Genomic DNA, 23,310 nt, shown 5'->3' with positions numbered 1-23,310 from the left:
CAAAACATTAAAGACGATCATTAAAATCCAATATACTCACTGGAGATCACATGGCCGTTATGATTCATGCTTGAAAACCTAAAAAAGAGAGACCAAGGACAAGAAAAAAGAGATCAGAGTTCTTTTAAAGCAATTCTATACTTTCAATAGTTCTTGGTCTTAGATACCCTGTGTACGTACTTGAATTCTACTTGTTTTATCAATCAGATATACTTCTTTTATAAGAAATCATTAATAGATGTATTTTTACATATATCTTATTATATATGATATCGAAACCCTAACCCTAATTTATGGGTGAATATTAAGCTTCATCACCAGTAACCTTTCTCTTTCTCTGTTCCATTTTAAACATTAAATATTCATATTTTTTTAATTATAAACATTCATTAATCAACCCAAAATTGAAAAATCGAAGAGTACATTTCGCCAAGCCGGCGAGACAGTGATATCTACGAAACAAACGAGTTGAACATTAAATATTCATCAAATGCAATTTTATCGTGTTTTCTATTTAGATCTCACTTGTTTTCTAATTGATGAACATAGGCTAAAATGTATCATTCAAAATTTATTCGCATATATGAGCCATACATTTTTATTTTGAAAGCCATAGGGGGAAATGTATTGTCTAACCATAGGTGAATTAATCGTCGTCGTTGTCTTTGTTTTTCTTTTTGATTTTAATATTACGTCGTGTAGCCACTAAAATATGTGGATGTTGAAAGTGGAATTTGCATTGTTAAATCGAATGTCTCTTAAAGCAAATTATGCTTTCAGCAAAATAAAATAAAAATGAAAAGGGGAAACAGTCTGAATCTTTAGTGACTTTGAGCAAAGAGATGGTTTTTTCTTTATATATATAAATGGGCTACAAAATCTGTTCAACGACTAATTACCCCACTCACATGAAGATAATATAACGAAATTGAATTAACAGTATTATATATGCATATTGACAAGAACCATTAAGATTTCTGAAATTTTATTTTGTTCCTTTATTTTTTTGTTGTTTCGGTTCTCTTGTCTTTATATATTCTTTGCCCATATATATAAATAAATATTTGCTAGTTCATATATTCGGTAGTTCTATAATATTCTTTTAGCTTAATGTGAACTAGGATAGTACCCACGCTTAAAAGCGCGGAACTACGTTTTTTTTTAATTTTTGGTTTGGTTCTAGTTCGGTTATGGTTTTTGATTTCAGTTAAAAAATATAGGTTATGATTTTTTTTAAAGTAATTGTAACCATTTTATTTATTTTATTTTTTAATTAATTTGGCATCATTTATTACAATGTTTTAAATGTTTTATTACATTTTCCTTTACTATTCTTCCTAATATTTACTATAATAATTCATATCAATTATTTTACGTCTTAATCGTAATAATTTCGCATGTAATGCAATTGCTTCATTTTAAAATGGTTACAATTGAGGTAGATTACCATTAGTCGATACCATTGCCATTTGAGTGTTTGATGTTTTTCGAGGTGTGAATTGTATTACGGGGCTGAAGGTTTATTTATAGTGTAGCATAAGATTTTTAGGATCGCTAGGTATATCCTTTTTCTTTTTGCATCGACTAATCTAATCGTAAGTCAGTTGTAGTTAGTTAAGATATGAAAATTTAAAATATAGCAAGGAATTTGTTAAATACCTAAATCGGAATATCAGGGATAGAATAATAGAGTAGTTAACAGATTTAAGTTGTAAATCTAAGAAGATATATACAAATAAATATTGAAAAGTTTGTGTAGATTTGATCTAATGTTTAATCCTAATGGTTAGAATATTCCGGTTATCTAATTTACAAAATAGGTAATTTATATGTGCATTATATCCTGTATTTTTATTTAATAGTTTATATGATTCAAGAACAACTATAGTTACAGTCGACATTATTGATGTATTGAGGTTGCATGAATATTGAAATGAAATAAAATTAAATTTATTTGAATATGAAATTCTTCAATCATATTGATATATAACTGCATGGAATGGTTTATTGTACAGAATTCAGCAAATAGGTCATGCAATTTTAAGGAACGCTGAAAGTGTAGGGTAAAAACTGGAATGTGTTGGTATTGCAGGTGCAGAGTGTGGTAACCAAATTAAAATAATTTTTAACGTTGGTTTTGTCTATGTATGAAGTTATAACTTGTCTATTGTGGCTTGGTATGGAAGTTGGTATTAAAGATAACCGAAGTAATGTGTATTTCTATGTTGGTTTAAATTAAGTTGTAAGTTAAGTTGATATATTCAAGGAACCAAACACATTTACATGTCCAAAAACGTGTTATTCTAAAGGTAGTCCAAAAATAAATGAGAACTTGTAAATGGTAGATAAATTTTAGGACCCTAAATTAATAGAGTAGATGATTTTGACGAACAATAACAGAAACTTCTAAAATATGTTATCTACTGTCTTTTCTTTCATCGTTAAAAAGTCATTTTTATTACTCAAACTTGACGTATTTAGAAAAACCAAACAAGAATAGAACAACCAACAAAATAAAATTCTATATAAAAAACTTTAACAATCCGTTAGGATAAATTTGTGCAATAATTCATGCTCAGTTGTACGGAATAATAAGAATGTGAAGACAATATGTCATAGTGTTTTCTCCTGCTCTAGTTGTTGATATAAACGAGGAGACCATACCTTTGGTCTACTACTATGTGAGTAGGTCTTCTCCAAGAAAACCTGCTCGAGGTAGGCCGTTGTTGCGGATTTTTTCGCTGCGGCAGCTTCCTGGATCTCTTTATCGGTATCAGAATCCAAGTCGTCGTCTTATGCATGGTTGCTTGATCGTAGTATTGGCCCCATCAGTCGATTATCCATTTAGTGGTGGATCCCGTCAGGTGGCATTGCCTCCCTTAGTCAGACTTTACAAGGGTTGCATTGGTCAAACGCGGATTCGGAACCGGGATCGTTTCTTGCTCATTGTGTTGAGAGATGAGTTTTGTTTTCGAAGAACTGAGTTTGCAGCATTGAGCTGTGAATGTTTTTTCACGCTTTGCTTCAAGAACTTGGAGTGCTCGTTCATCGTGTTTTTCAAGACTTAAACCTCCAAGAAAAGTTCATGATTATTTGTAGAGGTGTTGTTTTCCCTCGCTGTGTGTAACTCGCTGAATTGACTTTATAAGGCTGCAATCTGAGCCCAAAACTCGATTTTGACCAGAGTAGTCAGCGGCTGTTCATTATGCTCACTTTCCATCATTGTCACGTAGTCTAGATTATCCCCCTCCTCCTTTTAACACCAAAATATTAGGGTAAATTTGTGCAGAAACTTTGTTGGCACTACGAAAACGTAAAGTAAGCATATAACAAGCATAAAAAGAGATCAAAGGTAATGTTTTATTGATATTTAGAGCTGGAGCTCTAATGTTTGGTCTATCAACTCTAGTTTTAGCCGCTTAGCCATAATATTTTTTTATTGAATAGTTGATCCCTTGTTCTAGGGTCTGGGTCCCCTTATATACACTGTTCGCAGTCAGCAGTTAGGTTAGAAACTTCCATATTCGGAAATATGGAAGAATCTCTTTTAGTAAAAATTTACCATTTTATCTGTAGGCAGGGATGGAGCTGAGATTTTTCTATGCAGGAATTTGAAGGGCGGTATCCTGCTCTCCTGCTCTGAAGCATGAGTAATATCTTCATGAATTATTCAGCATGATACTTCTTCCTGTCTCCATTCGTAGGTATATGTTTGACCATCTCCTTCCAGACCGAATTTGGCTGACGAGCACTACGAGCTCCTCTGCTGACCTCTTTGTTTTGATTCCAGACCATATTTCTCCCATCTCTGCGTACAGAAAGGGAGATGTACGATGCTGTACGATGAACCTGAGAGGCTGTGATGTTCGATCATAGCTGAAGAAAATGCTGTACGATGAACCTGAGAGGCTGTGATGTTCGATCATAGCTGTACCGATCCTTTGCATTAGTTTTTTCCTTGTCCAAAGTCCTTTGGTTACGCTCATTGATGGGAAAGGGCCATGAAAGCTTTGGCATAGGCAACTGGACTTTAGATAAAACATCCGTTGCCTTCTCTTTGCTTCTCAGCCTTTATATCCGAAACCCTCTTCTCGTAAAATATCAGCTCATGAGATAACAATCCACAGTAGGAAAAATATTAAAACGTTTTTTGTACTTGATCTGGATCGTAACTTCCTCACCATCTTTAGACTGGAGTTTACGAGATAATTTCAATGGTTTACAGCTTTCCATTTCAATCAACATTCTACCTTCAGATACCTGGACATTCCTTACCAGACCGAGCTTTCCGCCAACATTGTGATCGAGGATCTAATTAAGCACAGTGTTTCTGTTATTTACTGATTTTGTGTTGTAATGTATACTAGGTTAAGAGCCGCGCGGAACGAACATTATATATATACTATTTTTACGTATTATATGTTCTTTTACATATTTATAAAATAATAAATATATATTGAATTATTAAGAAGTCAGTAACTATTACATATATAATTAAATTGATGTGAACACATAAATAAATTTCATTAATCCAAACGATCACTTTTCTATTTTATATGGTATATAATTAAATTTAAATGACATTAATATATATATATATATAGTGTATATTTTTAGTATTGATATATATATTAAATGATGCTTTCTACTCATATGATTTTTTTTATCATTTCCATATTTTTATAACAAATACTTTAAATCACTAATAACAAAATTTTCATTGTGTGATTATAGTTTTACTAATTAATTAATTTTTAAAAAGTTCAAGGCTAAGTTTAAAATTTAAATATTAAGTTGTCAATATTTGTTCAATACCTTTTACCAAAAATATTTTTTCAAAACAAATTTTAAAATTAAAATATTTCTATATTTTATATGGTATATAGCTTAATTTAGTATATATATATATATATATATATATATTTTACACTTAATATTTATTAAATGAGATTTTTTACTTATATGATTTTGTAATAATTTGTATTTTATTATAACAAAATAATTTAAACCATGGATCACAAAAATTTGAATGTGAGACTTTTAACAGTTTTAGTAATTTATATTCGTTTAAAAAAATCAAAATATAACATATACAGAAAAATCTAAATTTTTATCATATGGTTAATATAGTTGTTTAATTTATTTTATTAATTAAAAATTAAAAATATGATAGAGAATAAACTAATTTTTATCAAATATTTACTATTCAAAATCATTAATTTTCATATATATACTTTAGCCACATTAGGCAATTCCGTAATTTTTATTTAAGAAAAGAATGAAAAATATTAATAATGAATTTATGGTTAGTTTAATAAAAAACTTATTATATATTTAGATGAACCAGCCTAATTCTCTAAGGATTGTAAGACTCATTGTGGTGATGATACATGACTACTTTAAATGTTGTAATGTTTTTTTTTAATATATATGAGACTAGATTTTGATCCGCGCACCCGCATGAATGTTTACTTTATCTTTTATATACACATATATATTTGTTGTAAGTAGACAGTGTTATATATTTTCTATTAAATGTTATTTTTTTCAAGTATAACATAATATTCCATATATTATTTTTCCAAAAATATTTTGCTATTTATTTTTTGTGTCACTATTATATATCATATATGTGTCATCATATAATTAATGTAGTTTATATGTACCATCATATAAGTAATCATATAATTAATAGTATTTTATACGTACCATCATATAAATAATCTTATATATTATAATTTTGAAACTTAATATGTATATTATAATTTTAAAACTTAATATGAAATATAAAACCATAATTTAAGTTGGTGTTTAAAATTGAGCTTTATATTGTAATTATCTTATATATATTTAAAATATTTTTTATAATGGTTATTGGAAAATATTTTAGTAAAAAATCAATTTTTGAATATATGTATATTTTTGAATAAATTTTGATATAAATCAATTTTAAATTAATATTTTCATTTGAAATATGTATATAAAGTTTAAATTTTATTTTATGATTATTTTAGACAAAATATGTTTTTAGTTAATTAGAGTGGACAATTTTCGTATATTTTACGGTTGGGCGAGATATATAGTTCTCATAATATAATGAACTTCCAATTTTTCTTAATAACATAAGCCTATTACTTTTTTCTTTTCTTAATATACTACTATCCATTTTTCCAAACAATATTATATTTTTTTTTTACTGCTATCCATGTTTACAAACACTTCTTAAAAGTAGTACTACTTTAATAAGAGAGACTAGAGATTGATCCGCGCACCCGCACGGTTATTGGTTCTTATATTTTTATATATTGATATTTGTTTTTCATAATTAATGTTATATATTTTTTTAGATGAGTCGTAATATATAACTAATTGTATTCAAAAGACCTGGACCGAATGGATAATATGGTTATTTTTAGTACAAATATCTGAACCCGTATCAAATACATTTGTTATTTAGATATTTTTAGGTTCCTATACATCAGAACCGAACTCATCCATTCCCAGAAGCACCCAATTCAAAATTCACACATAAATTTATAATATTCAAGCGGAGCCTAATTTCAAAAAAAAAAAACGATACCCGAAAAGAACAATCTGTACCTAAATGGATAGCCAATGTTCATACGTAACTGATTTTATAAACTAATGAAAATGACACTTTCTATGTGTTTGGCTAAATTAAGTGAATAAAAAAGTTTTTTATTTAGCAAAATAATTATATGGAGTAAAAAAGTTTTCACTGCTTCAAAGTGCAAATCAGGGAGAGCTTAGCTCCTACTGAAGCGCAGCCACCAATTATATATATGTATTGTTTCAGATCCCTTATCACTGCACCATCAAGTGCAAATCAGCGAGAGCTTAGCTCGTAATCAAGCGCAATCACCAATTTCTACTCATTTTCATATTCCTCATCATCACTAGATTTGTACCAGATTCAGATAAAGAATCCACCTAAGAGTTTTGAAGAAATACTAATCAATCTGCTTGAACAAACATGCTTAAGAAATCTGCTCGACAAAGCAAACACAATCTGTTACCTAATAGGGACGATAGATATCTGGAGGTTACATGTTCTCTGAAGCCCAATACGGCGAAGCTACCTAGATTCGAGTCCCGCCCACTGGGGAATTAAAATTTCGGCATCGCCAGGGACATGGAACCAACACGTGGGCCGATAATGTAGGCTGACACGTGGCTAGTCTGGATCCACTTCACTGGGGTCAGGATACTCCTGTATAATTAAAAAAAATATATATATATATACAACCTTAAATAATCAGAAAATGAACATGTTCAAAGAAATGAGATAACCACAAAATTAAACATAATGGTTTTCTCATCACTCCTAATTACCTCAGATTCAGTGAAAACCAATGTAAAGCAACCACCACAGAAATGGTTATTCTTTGTTGGGTAAATGGATAAAGAAGACTTGTGGCTTATTTTCTTCAAAAAAAAACACAAATGTAGTTTGTAGCTAATTAGCCACAAAAATCTACATGATATCTACAAAATTTTGGTTTAAAATATAGTGCATATTTTTGTTGCTATCTGTAGCTGTAAAACTCTAGCCACAGAAAAATTTGTCGTTAATTTATTGTTATTTATAGTTTTTCAAAATACTTAACAAAATTTAAACATAAAACTATATATATATGGATATCAAAATCTATACTAATAAAAGGGACCTTTTGAGGCTCCATAGAGCGTCCACATCAGCAAAAAAAAACTTCTCCCGAAAAATGACACGTGGCATAAAATACAGTTTTACATTTTAATATTACTAATTTTCGAAAATTATAAATAATATGTAAACATACAGCATAAAAAACGGAATACTAATAAAATTGATCTTTTGAGGCTCCATAGAGTGTACACATCAGCAAAAAAAACTTCTCCCGAAAAATGACACGTGGCATAAAATATAGTTTTACATTTTAATATTACTAATTTTCGAAAATTATAAATAATATGTAAATATACAGCATAAAAAACGGAAAAACTACATTAAACATATGTAAAATTACCATTTTTTCACTTAAAAAAAAGACGGCTTATCTCCATAATGTAACATTACCGTTTTATAAAAAGAAAAACAAAAAAAATTATATATAATTTCGAAAATAATAAATATATGTAAACATACAACATAAAAAATGAAAATACTACATTAAACATATGTAAGATTACCATTTTTCACTAAAAAAAAGGCGGCTTATCTCCATAATGTAACATTACTATTTTGTAAAAAAAAACATTATATATAATTTCGAAAATAATAAATAATATGTAAACGTAAACATACAACGGGACCTTTTGAGGCTCTTTGAAAATAATAAATAATATGTAAACATACAACGGGACATTTTGAGGCTCCATAGAGCGTCCACATCAGCAAAAAAAACTTCTCCCGAAAAATGACACGTGGCATTAAATATAGTTTTACATTTTAATATTACTAATTTTCGAAAACTATAAATAATATGTAAACATACAGCATAAAAACGGAAAAACTACATTAAACATATGTAAAATTACCATTTTTCACTTAAAAAAAAAGACGGCTTATCTCCATAATGTAACATTACCGTTTTATAAAAAGAAAAACAAAAAAAAATATATATAATTTCGAAAATAATAAATATATGTAAACATACAACATAAAAAATGGAAATACTACATTAAACATATGTAAGATTACATTTTTCACTAAAAAAAAGACGGCTTATCTCCATAATGTAATATTACTATTTTGTAAAAAAAAACATTATATATAATTTCAAAAATAATAAATAATATGTAAACATACAACATAAAAAATGGAAATACTACATTAAACATATGTAAGATTACCATTTTACATTTAAAAATAAAAATAATATGTAAACATACAACATAAAAAAATGGAAAAACTAAATTAAACATATGTGAGATTACCATTTTTCACTAAAAAAAATGGTTTATCTCCATAATGTAACATTACCATTTTATAAAAAAAAAAAAAAAAACATAAATATAACTATTTGTCCAAGTTCTTCTATTAAACATTGCCGTTTTACATTAAAAATGGAAAAAAACATTAAAATTTAAACATCTATCTTAAAATATAAAATATAGATATTAACTAAATATAAAGTATAAGAAAGATAAACACTCATTATATAGAAAAATAAATAATAAGTAAATATTATAAATATATAAATATTTGAATTATATATACAGTAAATGCACAATTTTTAAAATATGGAAAGAGTACATTAAATATTAAACATCTATTTTAAAATGTAAAATATAGATATTAAGTAAATATAAAGTATAAGAAAAATAAATACACAACTTAAAAACAATGGAAAAAGTATATTAATATTTAAACATCTATCCTAAAATGTAAAATATAGATATTACGGAAATAGAAAGTATAAGAAAAGGAAATACACAATTTAATAAAATGGAAAAAGTACATTAGTATTTAAACATCTATCTTAAAATGTAAATCTATCTTAAAATATAAAATTATTAGTAAATAGAAAGTATAAGAAATAGAAATACACAATATAAAGAAAAATAAATAATAAGTAAATATATGATATAAGTAAATTCGCAATTTAAAAATGGAAAATTACATTAATATTTAAAAATATATCTTAAAATTTAAAATATAGATATTACGTAAATAGAAAGTATAACAAATGGAAATATACAATTTAAATAAAATGGAAAATGTACATTAAGATTTAAACATCTATCTTAAAATGTAAAATAGAGATATTAAATAAATAAAAAGTACAAGAAAGGAAAATACATATACAGGAAAATAAATAATAAGTAAATAATTTAAATATATAATATATGAATTATATTTATAATAATAAGTAAATACACAATTTTCTTAAAAAAATGAAAAAAGTTCATTAAGCATTAAACATCTACCTTAAAATGTAAAATTTATAATATAAGTAAATACACAATTTAAAAAAATGAAAAAAGTACATTAAGATTTAAATATCTATTTTAAAATATAAAATATAGATATTACGTAAATAAAAAATATAAGAAATGGAAATAAACATTTTAAAAAATGGAAAAAGTACATTAAGATTTAAACATCTATCTTAAAATGTACATCTATCTTAAAATGGTAGTAAATTATATAAAAATGGAAATACCACATTAAACAAAAAAAATAAAAATGTATAGTTTTACATCAAGAAAGTCCCTATAAAATTTATTATTCCATCAACATCAACCTCACACTATCAAGGAAAACTTCAAAGCACTCGAGCAAAAAAATGGTTCCACCATCAACTATTGCCGTCCCAAAAACCTTTAATGACCTTGAAAGAGATTTTTTATAGCAACGAACTTTTTGTTACGTGGATTCATTGTTGGGAAACCCGCAACTTCCAAAAGCCAAACTTATTCATGGGAATTGAATTGCTTTTCATAGACTCAAAGGTATTCTTACAAATTTAAATTAATCTAATCCATAATTTTATTGTTAATATTCATACTAACTCTTTCATGATCAAACCATTACAGTTAATAACCATTCAAGCGTTTATCCCGAAACACTTCTTTCCTCGCCGAAATAGGTATTGGTTCATGTTGGTTTAGTATTGTTTTTGGTTTATTAACCGGTTTAGGATGGTCCTATTGTAAATATAATTTAATTTGGTTTAGCATATATTATGCTTAAAATAACTTAAATTAAATAATAGTAATATTATGCTTAAAATATATTTTAGAAAGTTTTCAAATATAGTTTACAGAACATTATAGGTGATGAATTTAATTTATTAAATTGTTTATTACTTAAAACTAAGTTTTTTTTAAAAACATACTGAGTTATAAATATCAATGCTGGATTGGTGAGTATAACATGAAGACAAAAATATAAATATTTCATTTTCAAGATAAGAAATTCAGCTTTTATTCAGTTACTCAATATATAATATCTTTAATTATTTTTTAAAAAATAGACATAAATTATATATATAGATTAATCTTCCAAACTTAAACTATTATATTATATATGAATAATATTTTTAAATAAAAATAATTTCAGATTTAAAAATAAATAAAAACAACAAATGGTTATTTTCAAATAATGGATGTAATTTACATTATACTATCATTTAACAAGTATTAGATACATTTTGATATATCATTATTTTCTATTTGCAGAAAAAAATAAATTGTTAAACATCAATATCATCTAGGTTAAGTATACTAACAGCAAAAATTCAAATATCACAAAAAATATTTACATAAACATTATAATACAATAATTTAATCAAAAAATACAATTCAAAAAACAATATTCAAAAGAATAGTTATATACTTAATATTTGAAAATCAAAGATTTTTTTTTGCTAAAATTGTACTTACCTGGCCAAGGAGATCGACCATCTTTTTACGGATCGATCGATTGTTGAGCATGTGGTTGATCCGAAAATACTCTGTAGTTTAATTAAATATCTAAAACATTTATTACAACACTCAACAAATAGTTTTCTTAAATATGATAACTAGATAGCCAACAAAATTACAAAAAAAATATTTAAATAGTAAAAAATATGTTAATTTAACGTGTTAAAATTTAAAAATAAATTTTAATTATGACATGCATCTTAACATTTATATAAATATATATCATAACCTAAATATAAATAATTTAACAACTTAAATTAGTTAAATTAGAAAAAATAAAAATTCCGGGCGTACCCCGGGTTAATCCCTAGTCTATATTAATAAAAGGGAGCTTTTGAGGCTCTATAGGGCGTCTACATCAGCGGAAAAAATTTATTCTAAAAGATGACACGTGGCATTAACAAAAAATAAAAATAAAAATACATATAAAGAAAAATAAATAATAAGTAAATATATAATAAAAGAAATATAAATGTTACGTTAATAAAAAGGAGCTTTTGAGGCTCCATAGGGCGTCCACATCAGCAGAAAAAAACTTATTCTAAAAGATGACACGTGACATTAAAAAAATAAAAATAAAAATACATAAAAAGAAAAATAAATAATAAGTAAATATATAATATAAGAAATAGAAATGTTACATTAAACAATAATAAGTAAATATACAATATAAGGAAAATAAATAAAAAGTAAATATACAATATAAGAAATAGAAATATTACATTAAACATCTATCATAATTTATAATCTGAAATAAAAGCAAGAAAATTAGAAAACGTAAATGTATAACTAAAAAATGAAAAAACTAAATTAAACATCTATCTGAAAAATGTATCTACTTTTGAGGCTCCATAGGGCGTCCACATCAGCGGAAAAAACTTATTCTAAAAGATGACACGTGACATTAACAAAAAATAAAAATAAAAATACATATAAAGAAAAATAAATAATAAGTAAATATATAATATAAGAAATATAAATGTTACTTTAAACAATAATAAGTAAATATACAATATAAGAAAAATAAATAAAAAGTAAATATACAATATAAGAAATAGAAATATTACATTAAATATCTATCATAATTTATAATCTGATATAAAAGCAAGAAAATTAGAATTCGTAAATATATAATTAAAAAATGAAAAAACTAAATTAAACATCTATCTGAAAAATGTATCTATACTAATAAAATGGAGCTCTATACTAATAAAATGGAGCTTTTGAGGCTCTATAGGGCGTCCACATCAACGGAAAAAATTTCTTCTAAAAGATGACACATGACATTAACAAAAAATAAATATACATATAAAGAAAAATAAATAATAAGTAAATATATATTATAAGAAATAGAAATGTTACATTAAACAATAATAAGTAAATATACAATATATGGAAAATAAATAAAAAGTAAATATACAATATAAGAAATAGAATATTACATTAAACATCTATCATAATTTATCATCTGATATAAAAGTAAGAAAATTAGATTACTTAAAAATATAATTAAAAAATGAAAAAAACTAAATTAAAAATCTATCTGAAAAATGTATCTATATTAATAAAATAGAGTTTTTGAGGCTCCATAGAGCGTCCATATCACCAAAAAAACTTCTTCTAAAAGATGACACGTGTCATTCATAAAAAAAAATAAATATATACATATAAAAAAAAAATAAGTAAATATACAATATAAGAAATAGAATATAAGAAATAGAAATAGTACATTAAAAATAATAAGTAAATATACAATATAGGAAAAAATAAACAAAAAGTAAATATACATTATAAGAAATAGAAATATTACATTAAACATCTATTATAATTACATTAAACATCAATCATAATTTATCATTTGATACAATTAAGAAATAAAAAAAAAACTAAATTAAAAATCTATCTGAAAAATGTATAGTAAAATAAATAATAACTAAATACACAATATAAAAAAAATAGAAATATTATATTATACAATTATCGTAATATTAGAATAAATAAATATAAAATATAAGAAAAACTAAATATTAAGTAAATATAGTATATAATAAATAAAATTATTACATTAAATATATATCGTAATATTATCATTGATATAAAAGAAAAAAATTTAGAATAAATAAATATACAAAATAAGAAAGATAAACAGTAAGTAAATATACAATATAAAAAGTGGAAAAACTAAATTAAGCATATATCTGAAAAATGTATAGTTCAATAAATAATAAGTAAATATACAACATAAAAATATTAGATTAAACATCTATTATAATATTAAAATAACTAAATATAAAATATACGAACTATACTAATAAAATGGAGCTTTTTAGGCAGCGTCCACATCAGCAAAAAAAAATTTCTTTTAAAAGATGACACGTGACATTAATAAAAAAAAATAAAAAAGTATACATAAAAAGAAAAATAAATAATAAGTAAATATATAATATAAGAAAAAAATAAATAAAAAGGAAATATACAATATAAGAAATAAAAATATTACATTAAATATCTATCATAATTTATCATTTGATATAAAGCAAGAAAATTAGAATAAGTAAATATACAATTAAGAAATGAAAAAAAACTAAATTAAACATCTATCTGAAAAATGTATAGTTAAATAAATAATAACTAAATACACAATATAAAATATAGAAATATTATATTATCCAATTATCGTAATAAAAGAAAAAATAAATATAAAATATAAGAAAAAATAAATATTAAGTAAATATAGTATATAAGAAATAAAAATATTACATTAAATATTTATCGTAATTTAATCATTGATATAAAAGCAAAAAAATTTAGAATAAATAAATATACAAAATAAGAACGATAAACAGTAAATAAATATACAATATAAAAAATAGAAAAACTAAATTAAACATATACCTGAAAAATGTATAGTTAAATAAATAATAACTAAATATCCAACATAAAAATATTAGATTACACATATATTATAATATTAGAATAACTAAATATAAAATATAAGAAAAATGAATAATAAGTAAATATACAATATAAGAAATACAAAAAATACATTAGACATCTATCTAAAAAATATATAATAAAATAAATAATAAGTAAATATAAAATATAAGAAATAAAAATATTACATTAAACATATATCATAATATTATAATTTGATTTAAAAGAAAAACAGTTAGATAAGTAAATATACAATAAAATAAATAAATATACAATATGAGAAACGAAATAACTACATTAAACATCGATTTGAAAAATGTAGAGTTTTACATTTTTATTACTTCCAAATATTTTTATACGTAAATATACAATATAAGAAAACTAAGCATACAAATAAGAAATATAAATTTTACATGAAACATCTATTATAATATTATCATTTGATATAAAAGCACGAAAATTAGAATAAGTAAATATACAATATAAGAAAAATTAACAATAGGTAAAATAAAATTAATAAATTAAAAAAAACTAAATTAAAAATCTCTCTCAAAAAATGTATAGTAAAATAAATAATAAGTAAATATACAATATAATAAATAGAAATATTATATTAAACATCTAACGTAATATTCGAATAAGTAAATATACTATATAAGCAAAATAAAAACAAATCTGAGTAACATACAGTAAAATAAATTATAAGTAAATATACAATATAAGAAATAAAAATATTACATTAAAAATTTATAAATAATATTACCATTTGATATAAAAGTAAAAAAATAGAATAAGTAAATATACAATATAGGAAAAATAAAAAATAGGTAAAATACAATTGAGAAATGCAAAAACTACATTAAACATCTATCTGAAAAATGTATTGTTTTACATTTTTATTATTTAAAAATACAATAAGTAAATATAAATTTTAAATATTATAATATGTAAATATAAAATATAAGAAAGAATAAATAATAAGTAAATATAATATATAAGAAATAAAAACATTACATTAAATATATATCGTAATATTATCATTGATATAAAAGCAAGAAAATTAGAATAAGTAAATATAAAAAATAAGAAAAGATAAACAGTAAGTAAATATACAATATAAAAAATGGAAAAACTAATTAAACATTTATCTGAAAATATATAGTTAAATGGAATAATGTATATTTAAATAAATAATAAGCAAATATACAATATAAGAAATATAAATATTAAATTAAACATCTATCGTAATATTATCATTTGATATAAAAGCAAGAAAATTAGAATAAATAAATATACAATAATGAAAAATTCTCTAGGATAGCCCTTTTTAAGTTTTTGTTACAAAATAGCTATAAATGAGAAAAATGACCAAAATAAGTCTTATTAAAGAGTAAAAATACATTTATACCCTATGGTTAACTAACATAGACTTATGGCTTAGAGTTAAGGGGTGGAGTTTTGAGGATAGAGTTTCAAAATTTTAAAAATAAAAATTAAAATTTTCAAAATAAAAGGGCTATTTTGGTCATTTTCTTTATTGAATGCTATTTTGTGATAAAGACTTAAAAGATCTATTTGAGAGAATTGCCCTACAATATAAAAAAATAATAATAAATAAATATACAATATGAGAAAAGAAAAACTATATCAAACATCTATCTCAAAAATGTATAGTTTTCTATTTTTTTCTAAAAAAATATGTATTCACACAAACATACAATTGAGAATTTGATGTTGTTCCGAATACAACGTTCAAAGAAATAACTATATGGTTAACATTTGAAAATAAAAATAATCCTGCGCGGATTAACTCCTAGCCACGTAGGCAAGCACGTGGGATCCACCTCTATTATTTTTTTTTAAATGTCAAGTTATCATATTGTCGCGTTATGGGTTTGATCCGGCCCGCTACCGTCCTCCTATGCATCACCTTTGGCTGATTAGGGTTGCCGTCTCCTTCGAGATCCTTCGTTTGAGGGCGCCTCCTCTTCCACTAGAGTTCAGTTTTCTTACGAACTCCAATAATTTATTGTCTCGAAAAAATAGAAGTCGATCGAGTATCTTCCCTGCAAAGTAGTGTCAACAAGTGATGGATGAGCAAGGTTCTTCCAGAGGTAATCATGAGATATGTTTCCTCTTTGTCGATTTAATGAGTTCATGCTTCTGTTACGTGCTGATATACACATGAGTGCTTGAATTTAGTTACTTGATCTCTGGATTTTGACGGATTCACTCTAGATTTGTCAATTGGGATTTATTTTTCTGAATGATGTTTGTTAATCAAAAGACTGAGTTGATTTTCACTATTGTTTGATTTTTTTGAAATGTCTTTGATGTTGAGAAGTTTGGTTAATTCTTCATCTCCCTTTTCAGATTAAGATCCTTCACTGGCTAAATCATCTCCTTAAATCTTCCATGGTAAATACTTAAGCGATTATCTAAACATTTATTTGGCTATCTCTTTTATCTTTTTGAATAAATGTTAAATTAATTCAAGACGAAACCTGATTTACAAGATATGTGACTCTGTTTTGAGTACTATCAAAGTCTCATCGTGAAAATAAAGAAAAAATGAAGCGTGTATAGGAAAAAAAAATCGAGAAATTTTAATGCTGAAACTCCATGGCTGTCGCAAGCTGGAAGAAAACCACATCTCCATGGCTTTCTCAAGCCTTTTATTTCCCATTCCTCGAACAGAAGAGATTCTTTTTTGAATCTGTTAATTTGGCTTTTTTTATATTTAATTGTTTCTGATTATCATCTTTTTATTGTCTCACGTAGAAGATGATAATCAGAGCTTAGCTCTTTCCTACATCGGCTCTTCAACACAGGTCTTAAAGCTTAGCTCTTTCCTTTCATGGGTCAACAAAAGTCTCATACTTTTGCTGTTTCTCCAGGTCAAGAACTGTTCATGTGATAGAAGAGGGACCACGCGAGCAAAGGAATCAGTTGTTTTCTGTTTTAGGGTCTCTCACTGATCCAGAAGAAGAAGAATCAAAGGAATCCTCAGAGGTTAACTCAATGAGTAGTTTGCTCTTTGATGTTGGTGTTTTGTGTCTTTCTCTCTTTCTCTCGCTGATGATTTTTTTTGGTTAATTTCATGCAGGACAGGTTGCTTCTGTAGATATTAAACTACCAAGAAGAAGAAGTTTGCAAGTGGAGTTCGGTGTCAACTCATGCGGAGAGAGAAGAACTAAACGGCTTAACAACCGTTTGGCTTATGAACATGGCCTTGTCTTTGTCCAGGTACACAAGTCTTTGGTTTGCTTAATTGTCCTGAAGAGACATGTTATATGGTAGTCTTTAAAAGAATTTTTTTTAATTTGTTTTGGCAGTGTGGTGGATGTCTTAAGCATCATAAGCTGGTCGAGAATCTTGGTCATTGTTGAGTATGACTTCCGCAAAGAAACCTCCAAGGATTCAAGTACTGATCAAATTTGATATGATTTTATTTTCTGCAAAGAATAGAGAAGAAAAAAATGTATTATTTTTTAATCAAATGTGTTTGGTATACAATGGGGAAAAATGTAGCTTTTGGAGTTGATACATAGGTGATCTAGTGAGAAGAAAGCTAGAGACTTTAGGCTGTGATAGCCATCAGGAGGAGGGTTCCCAGTACGGTGCTGAGCCACATTGCTACTCTTCCTTCTAGCTGGTTCAAGGCATTTCCTCCGTTCTGTAAAACTAGAAATTAAAGATTGTTATATAATTCAGTTTGGTGAGAGTGCGTTTCTTTTTAAAGATTGTAGTTTAGTAAGAGAGTGTTACCGCGTTCTGAAATGGTGATGGTGCTGGAAACATGTCCTGGGAATCTGTTAGAACTGGAGGAGATGGAGGGCTTGGAGGAGTTGGTGCTGGAGCTGGGGCATGGTGATGCCTCATGTGTTTGTGCTTTTTCTTGTGCTTGGCAGGAGCTGGTGCTGGTGCTGGTGGTAGAGTTATTGGTGTAAGCGCTAGAGGCGGTGAAGCTGCTGGTGGAGAAGTTGCTGGTGGTGGTGATGCCGGTTGGGGAGAGGCTGGTGCAAGCGGTGGTGAGACGGTTGAAGCTGGCACACACGGGCTTTGTGGTGGTTGTGGAGGCGGAGCTACTGGGCTGATAACTGGTGCAACCTTTGGAGCTGCTGGTGGTGAGACGGTTGGTGTAACTGCTGGTGGAGGTGTAGTCAGAGATGCTGGTGGCAGAGTAGCTGAAACGGGTGGAACAACTGTTGTTGGAGGCGTAGCTTAGCTCTTTCCTTTCATGGGTCAACGAAAGTCTCATATTATAATATAGATTCGGATTTCGCGGTGATATTTACAGCATGAACTGATTGTCAACTTTCTTATTGATAGTAGGTAACATGTTTTCTAAAATTCACTTATTGTGCATGATTGTAAGCTGGCAAAAGATTCAGTCTATGATCTTGCCTATGACGTTGTCATTGCCTTACTTCAGCATCCTAGCAATTATGTACTAAATTCAGAACAACGGAAGCAAAATTTTAAATGAAAAATATTTTATTTTATTTTTCGTATAAACAAATGTTTGAAATATTTGTATTTCAATATTTAGCAGATGTATTAAGTCATGCAGAGAAAGGAGAGCAAAAGGAGTATAAAACTTAGAAGAAGAATAAAAATGGTGAACAAAACACTCAAACACCATCAATGATCACAAGAAGAGAAATGTTTAAAAAGTGGGAGAGCGTTGGATATGGAACCTTCAGAAGAAGATACCAAATTTCTTTTCACTATGAAGACGCTTCATCCCAAACCTCTCAGAGAATCAAGAAATGCATGAACATATAATTTAAATAGGTGGTGCGGTGACACGAGGAGACTGTCAAATTTTACCATTCACACGTTCACTTTGTTATATGCAAAACCAATGGTCATGGCAAATGAATGCGTCTTCGAGCTTGGGATCTTTCGTTATATCACTTTCGTTTTACGCAAAACCAACATGTTTGATAGACTAATTTTTATAAATAAATGATAAAAATCGATTTTAAAAAGGAGATGGATAATGCTGACTAACCAAATCGAAACAAAAAACAAAAGCTCCCGGCGCTTGCGCGGGGTTGAAGATCCCAAGTATAAAGGAAAAGCTCACTTATTTGAGATATACATATAAATGCACATTGTAATATAAGTGAATCTTAAATATACAATAATGGAGGAAATAGAAAAGTGTTTCTGTATGTAAACAATAGTTTTAATAAAATTGGTATTGCTAACAAACAGAGGCAAATTCGTCTAGATTTCTTTAAAAATCATGCCTAAAGTGCTCATTTGATATAAGTGTGTCTTTATGTAACTTTAGGTCTCAAATGTAGGGCTGGAAAAAAAATCCGAATCCCAAAAACCGAACCGAATCCGATTCAAAAAAGTAGTATCGAATCCGAACTGAAATTGGTTAAATATCCAAACGGGTTCAAATTTTTGGTATCTAAAGAACTTAAACCGAACCCGATCCGAACCAAAATATTTTTGGTATCCAAATATATCCGAATCAGATATATATATACTTGAATATATTATTGTTTTTTAGATTTAATATCTAAAAAATATATCCAAAATGTATAAGATATTTTGAAGTTGCCAAAATATTTTAAAATATATACAAATAGTCAAAAGTAAATATCAAAAGTGACTAAACAATAATCAAAGCACCAAAAATACTTAACATATCAATTGATTCTCTATCCAAATATTCAAGCTAAACCATTTTTTATGGCAAGTTTAGGTATTTTGACAAACATTACTCAAATTTATATGTTATATATCATTTTTATTTTTATATTTTGAGAAAATTTTAAGTATATTTGAATTTTAAATTCTGAAAATAATAACGGATTACCGGAGCCTGAACCATACCCGTAAAGATCCGAACTGCACTCGAAACGAAATTTATAAATATTCAAATGAGGCTGAAATTTTTAACCCCAAAAATCAGAAATCCGAATAAATCTGAACCGAACCCGAATGGGTACCCGAACGCCCATCCCTACTCAAAAGTGTGTCTTTATGTAATCTTCTCTTTTTAAATAAAAAAATAAATCCATTTGGTTTAGACTTGGTATAACACAAAAGTCATCATGCTATTTGGTTTATATACATTCTTTATAGAAATAGTAAAGGATATTTTCCTCTTGTGAATTTTGCGGATCAGATATTGTGGGTGGAAACTAGACATATAGCCTTATAACTTATTGAGTTTGGACTTAGGGGCTTATTGTATTTGGGGTTTGAGAAGGTCTTGGAGATTTTAAGTTTTGATGGATATCAGAGGGTTTTGTTGAATTTAAGGATTTATATTGAAATTTAGAAAGAGAATTTGGTAGGATTTAACTAATGAAAAGATAATCTTAAAACCCTCCTTATCAAAGCAACGAATATCATATCTATATATTTAAATGATTATTAATATCAAAACTAACATATAATAGATAAGCTGGAAAGATATTTTTTTTAGAAAGAAAATCTCAAACACGTTACAAAAGAGCATAGAATTAAGCGATCTGGATGAAAAAAAATATATATACCAAGTTGGTCACATGTGTGTAAAAAAAACATGTATATCTATCAACATTCCATAGATCTTTTAACTAACATACCAAGTTGATCCCTATGATTATTGTAGGTTAAAGTTCAGTCAAAACCCGAGTGGGCTTCGTGTTCCACGGCCCACGCTCTCCCGAAACCTGCAACAAAGAATCAAGCCCAAGTCTCAGCCCAAAGTCTTGTGTATTGCTTACTAAATGAAACGGTGCATTTTCAGGAAAAGCAAGTGGGGAAGATAACAAACTTTCGAATCCAGTCATCATCAATCAAGAGAAAGATAATCAGATCGAGATACAGAGCACGAAAGAGAGAAGAAGACTTAGCTTTAGAGAAAGAGAATCAGATCGAGATACGGAGCACGAAAGAGAGAAGAAGACTTAGCTTTAGAGTAAGAGAATCAGATCGAGATACGGAGCACGAAAGAGAGAAGAAGACTTAGCTTTAGAGAAAGAGAATCAGATCGAGTTTCAGAGCACGAAAGAGAGAAGAAGACTTAGCTTGAGATTGTGAGGGTGAAGCTCGACGGAGTTGCGAAGGCGTTAAACGGTCAGATCGGACCATTCCGGCGGTGACTTTCCGGCTTCACAGAGGAAACGATAAGCTTGCTAACTTCTCAAGTATTGCTCTGTTATTTGTTTACAATCACCATTGTTGTTGAGCTTGTAAAATCAATCGAATCTGATAGTGAAGCAGTTGAGGGATTCCGATTCCCTCCCCGGTGAGTAGATCAGAGAACACCGGGTGAACAAAGTCTCTTGTGTTGTTCTTTGTTTTCAATTGATCTCGCGAACCTGAAACAGAAACAAACTTGAATCAATCATTTGAACTAGCAAGATTAAAACCTAGAAATTGATCTAGAACTCTACAAGTGGTATCAGTGCACAAGGTTGGGTGCTAAGGCTAAGAGTTAGATCAGATCTGATAAGAGAGAAGGAGAGAGCTCTTATATGTGATTGCGTGCTGCGATCGTTGTGGTTTGTGGAATCCTTGCTTGTTGTTGTGGTTGGTTTTCTGTTGGTGCAGAATGTCAAGATCTCTACGGTTCAGATGGAGCCTACTCTTGGGAAGTTTAACATGGATAAGTTTGACGGTTTGTTCGGTCCAACTCGCCGAACGGGCGAGTTGGACGGAGCGTTCGATCCAACTCGCCTGTCTGTGAGTCGGACGGTGCGTTGGGTTTGGATGATAGAGCCTTATAGTTGTTTCGTTGTTCGGGATCGTTTGTCTGAGGCCTGGAGTAACCTTTCTCGAAGATTTATCGTGTGAATCTTTTTCAGAGTTATTACGAAACTCGATTTAAGTTCTCCCACTTCTCTTCTCTTTTGAATTTTATTTCTTTTTTTCAAAGAGGACATTTCTTCGGAAGTTTTTGACGTTGAATTCGTCGTAACCGATTTTGACTCCAATAGTTGTCCCCCCAGCTCGTTAGAATCATGATGTTCTTGCGAGCGGATTGAGCATGTCGGGTAAGTTAGGCGGAATCCAATGTCTAAAAATCCGAAGGTGAATAGTGGATTCTCTTGTATATAAGTATGTGGACTAATTTTTCAAATTCTTTACTTGCTCATTTCCACAAACTTCTTCTTAAGATAGAAAGACTATTTTCTCTCTTCTCTCCCCTTGGTAATTATTTTTTTTTTAAATAAGAATCAAATCTTCAAGGAAAAAGGGTTCCACCAAGTCTCGTCGCGATCGTTCAGTTCCTGATTGCTCTAGCCTGCAACATGACGATGCTGCGCCAAAGGTTGAGTTTGCGGAACATTCGGTTAATCCCGAGGAGGCCGAACCGTACTGGGCGGCTAGGGGCGAACTAAAGCCTCCTAGATGCGGGACATGGGCTCCTCCTCTGTTTCGTGCAGACCCCGTGGAGGGTTGTCCGAGCAAGAGCTGTCCGAATGGGCTTGCCGCCGTTCGGATTTTCTGCAGAGTTCCGGAGTCAGTCGAGTTTCGTCTCCCAGAAGCTGGGGAAGTTGACGGGTCTCCACCTGAAGGCTACTTCACGTGCTATGAGGCATACCTAATGCAGTGCCACCTATGGTTTCCCATCCCGGGAATCGCCGTGCATCTTTTTGATCGATACAAGTTACCGATCAGCCAGGTCAACCCGTTCGGTTTGTAGCACATTGTCGGGATTTTGGTGCTGAGTTACGAAATGGGTATGAACCTTGACGCCGATCATCTTGAAGTGATGCTGCAGCCCCTGGGGAATTCGGCCATAGTTCAGCTGAGGCCTTAGATGAACATGACGATCATATCGGGGTTCTTGTCGAACTTCCATGATTGGAAAGATCACTTCTTCTTTGTTCGTGTCAACGACACATCAGTGGAAGCTGGTGTCATCCCCATCTTTAGAACAAGATGGGGTCGGAAAGGTATTCCCGATCAGATATACGCTAGTTTTGA

The 23,310-nt window shown here is 28.3% G+C and overlaps 1 protein-coding gene across 1 annotated transcript; it reads right to left on the bottom strand.

Moving 5' to 3' along the window:
* Positions 1-17,769: 17,769 nt before the first annotated feature.
* On the bottom strand, positions 17,770-18,588 carry LOC125587720 (lysine-rich arabinogalactan protein 19-like; the record flags this gene model as incomplete). The annotated part of the gene is made up of 2 exons (XM_048758743.1): positions 17,770-18,040; positions 18,133-18,588. Coding segments are annotated over 2 exons (552 nt in total), but the record flags the coding sequence as incomplete, so codon positions are not given.
* Positions 18,589-23,310: the final 4,722 nt, after the last annotated feature.

Source organism: Brassica napus, chromosome C5 (genome assembly GCF_020379485.1).
Source record: "Brassica napus cultivar Da-Ae chromosome C5, Da-Ae, whole genome shotgun sequence".
Lineage (NCBI taxonomy): Eukaryota > Viridiplantae > Streptophyta > Magnoliopsida > Brassicales > Brassicaceae > Brassica > Brassica napus.
This window is presented reverse-complemented; position numbering and strand designations above follow the sequence as displayed.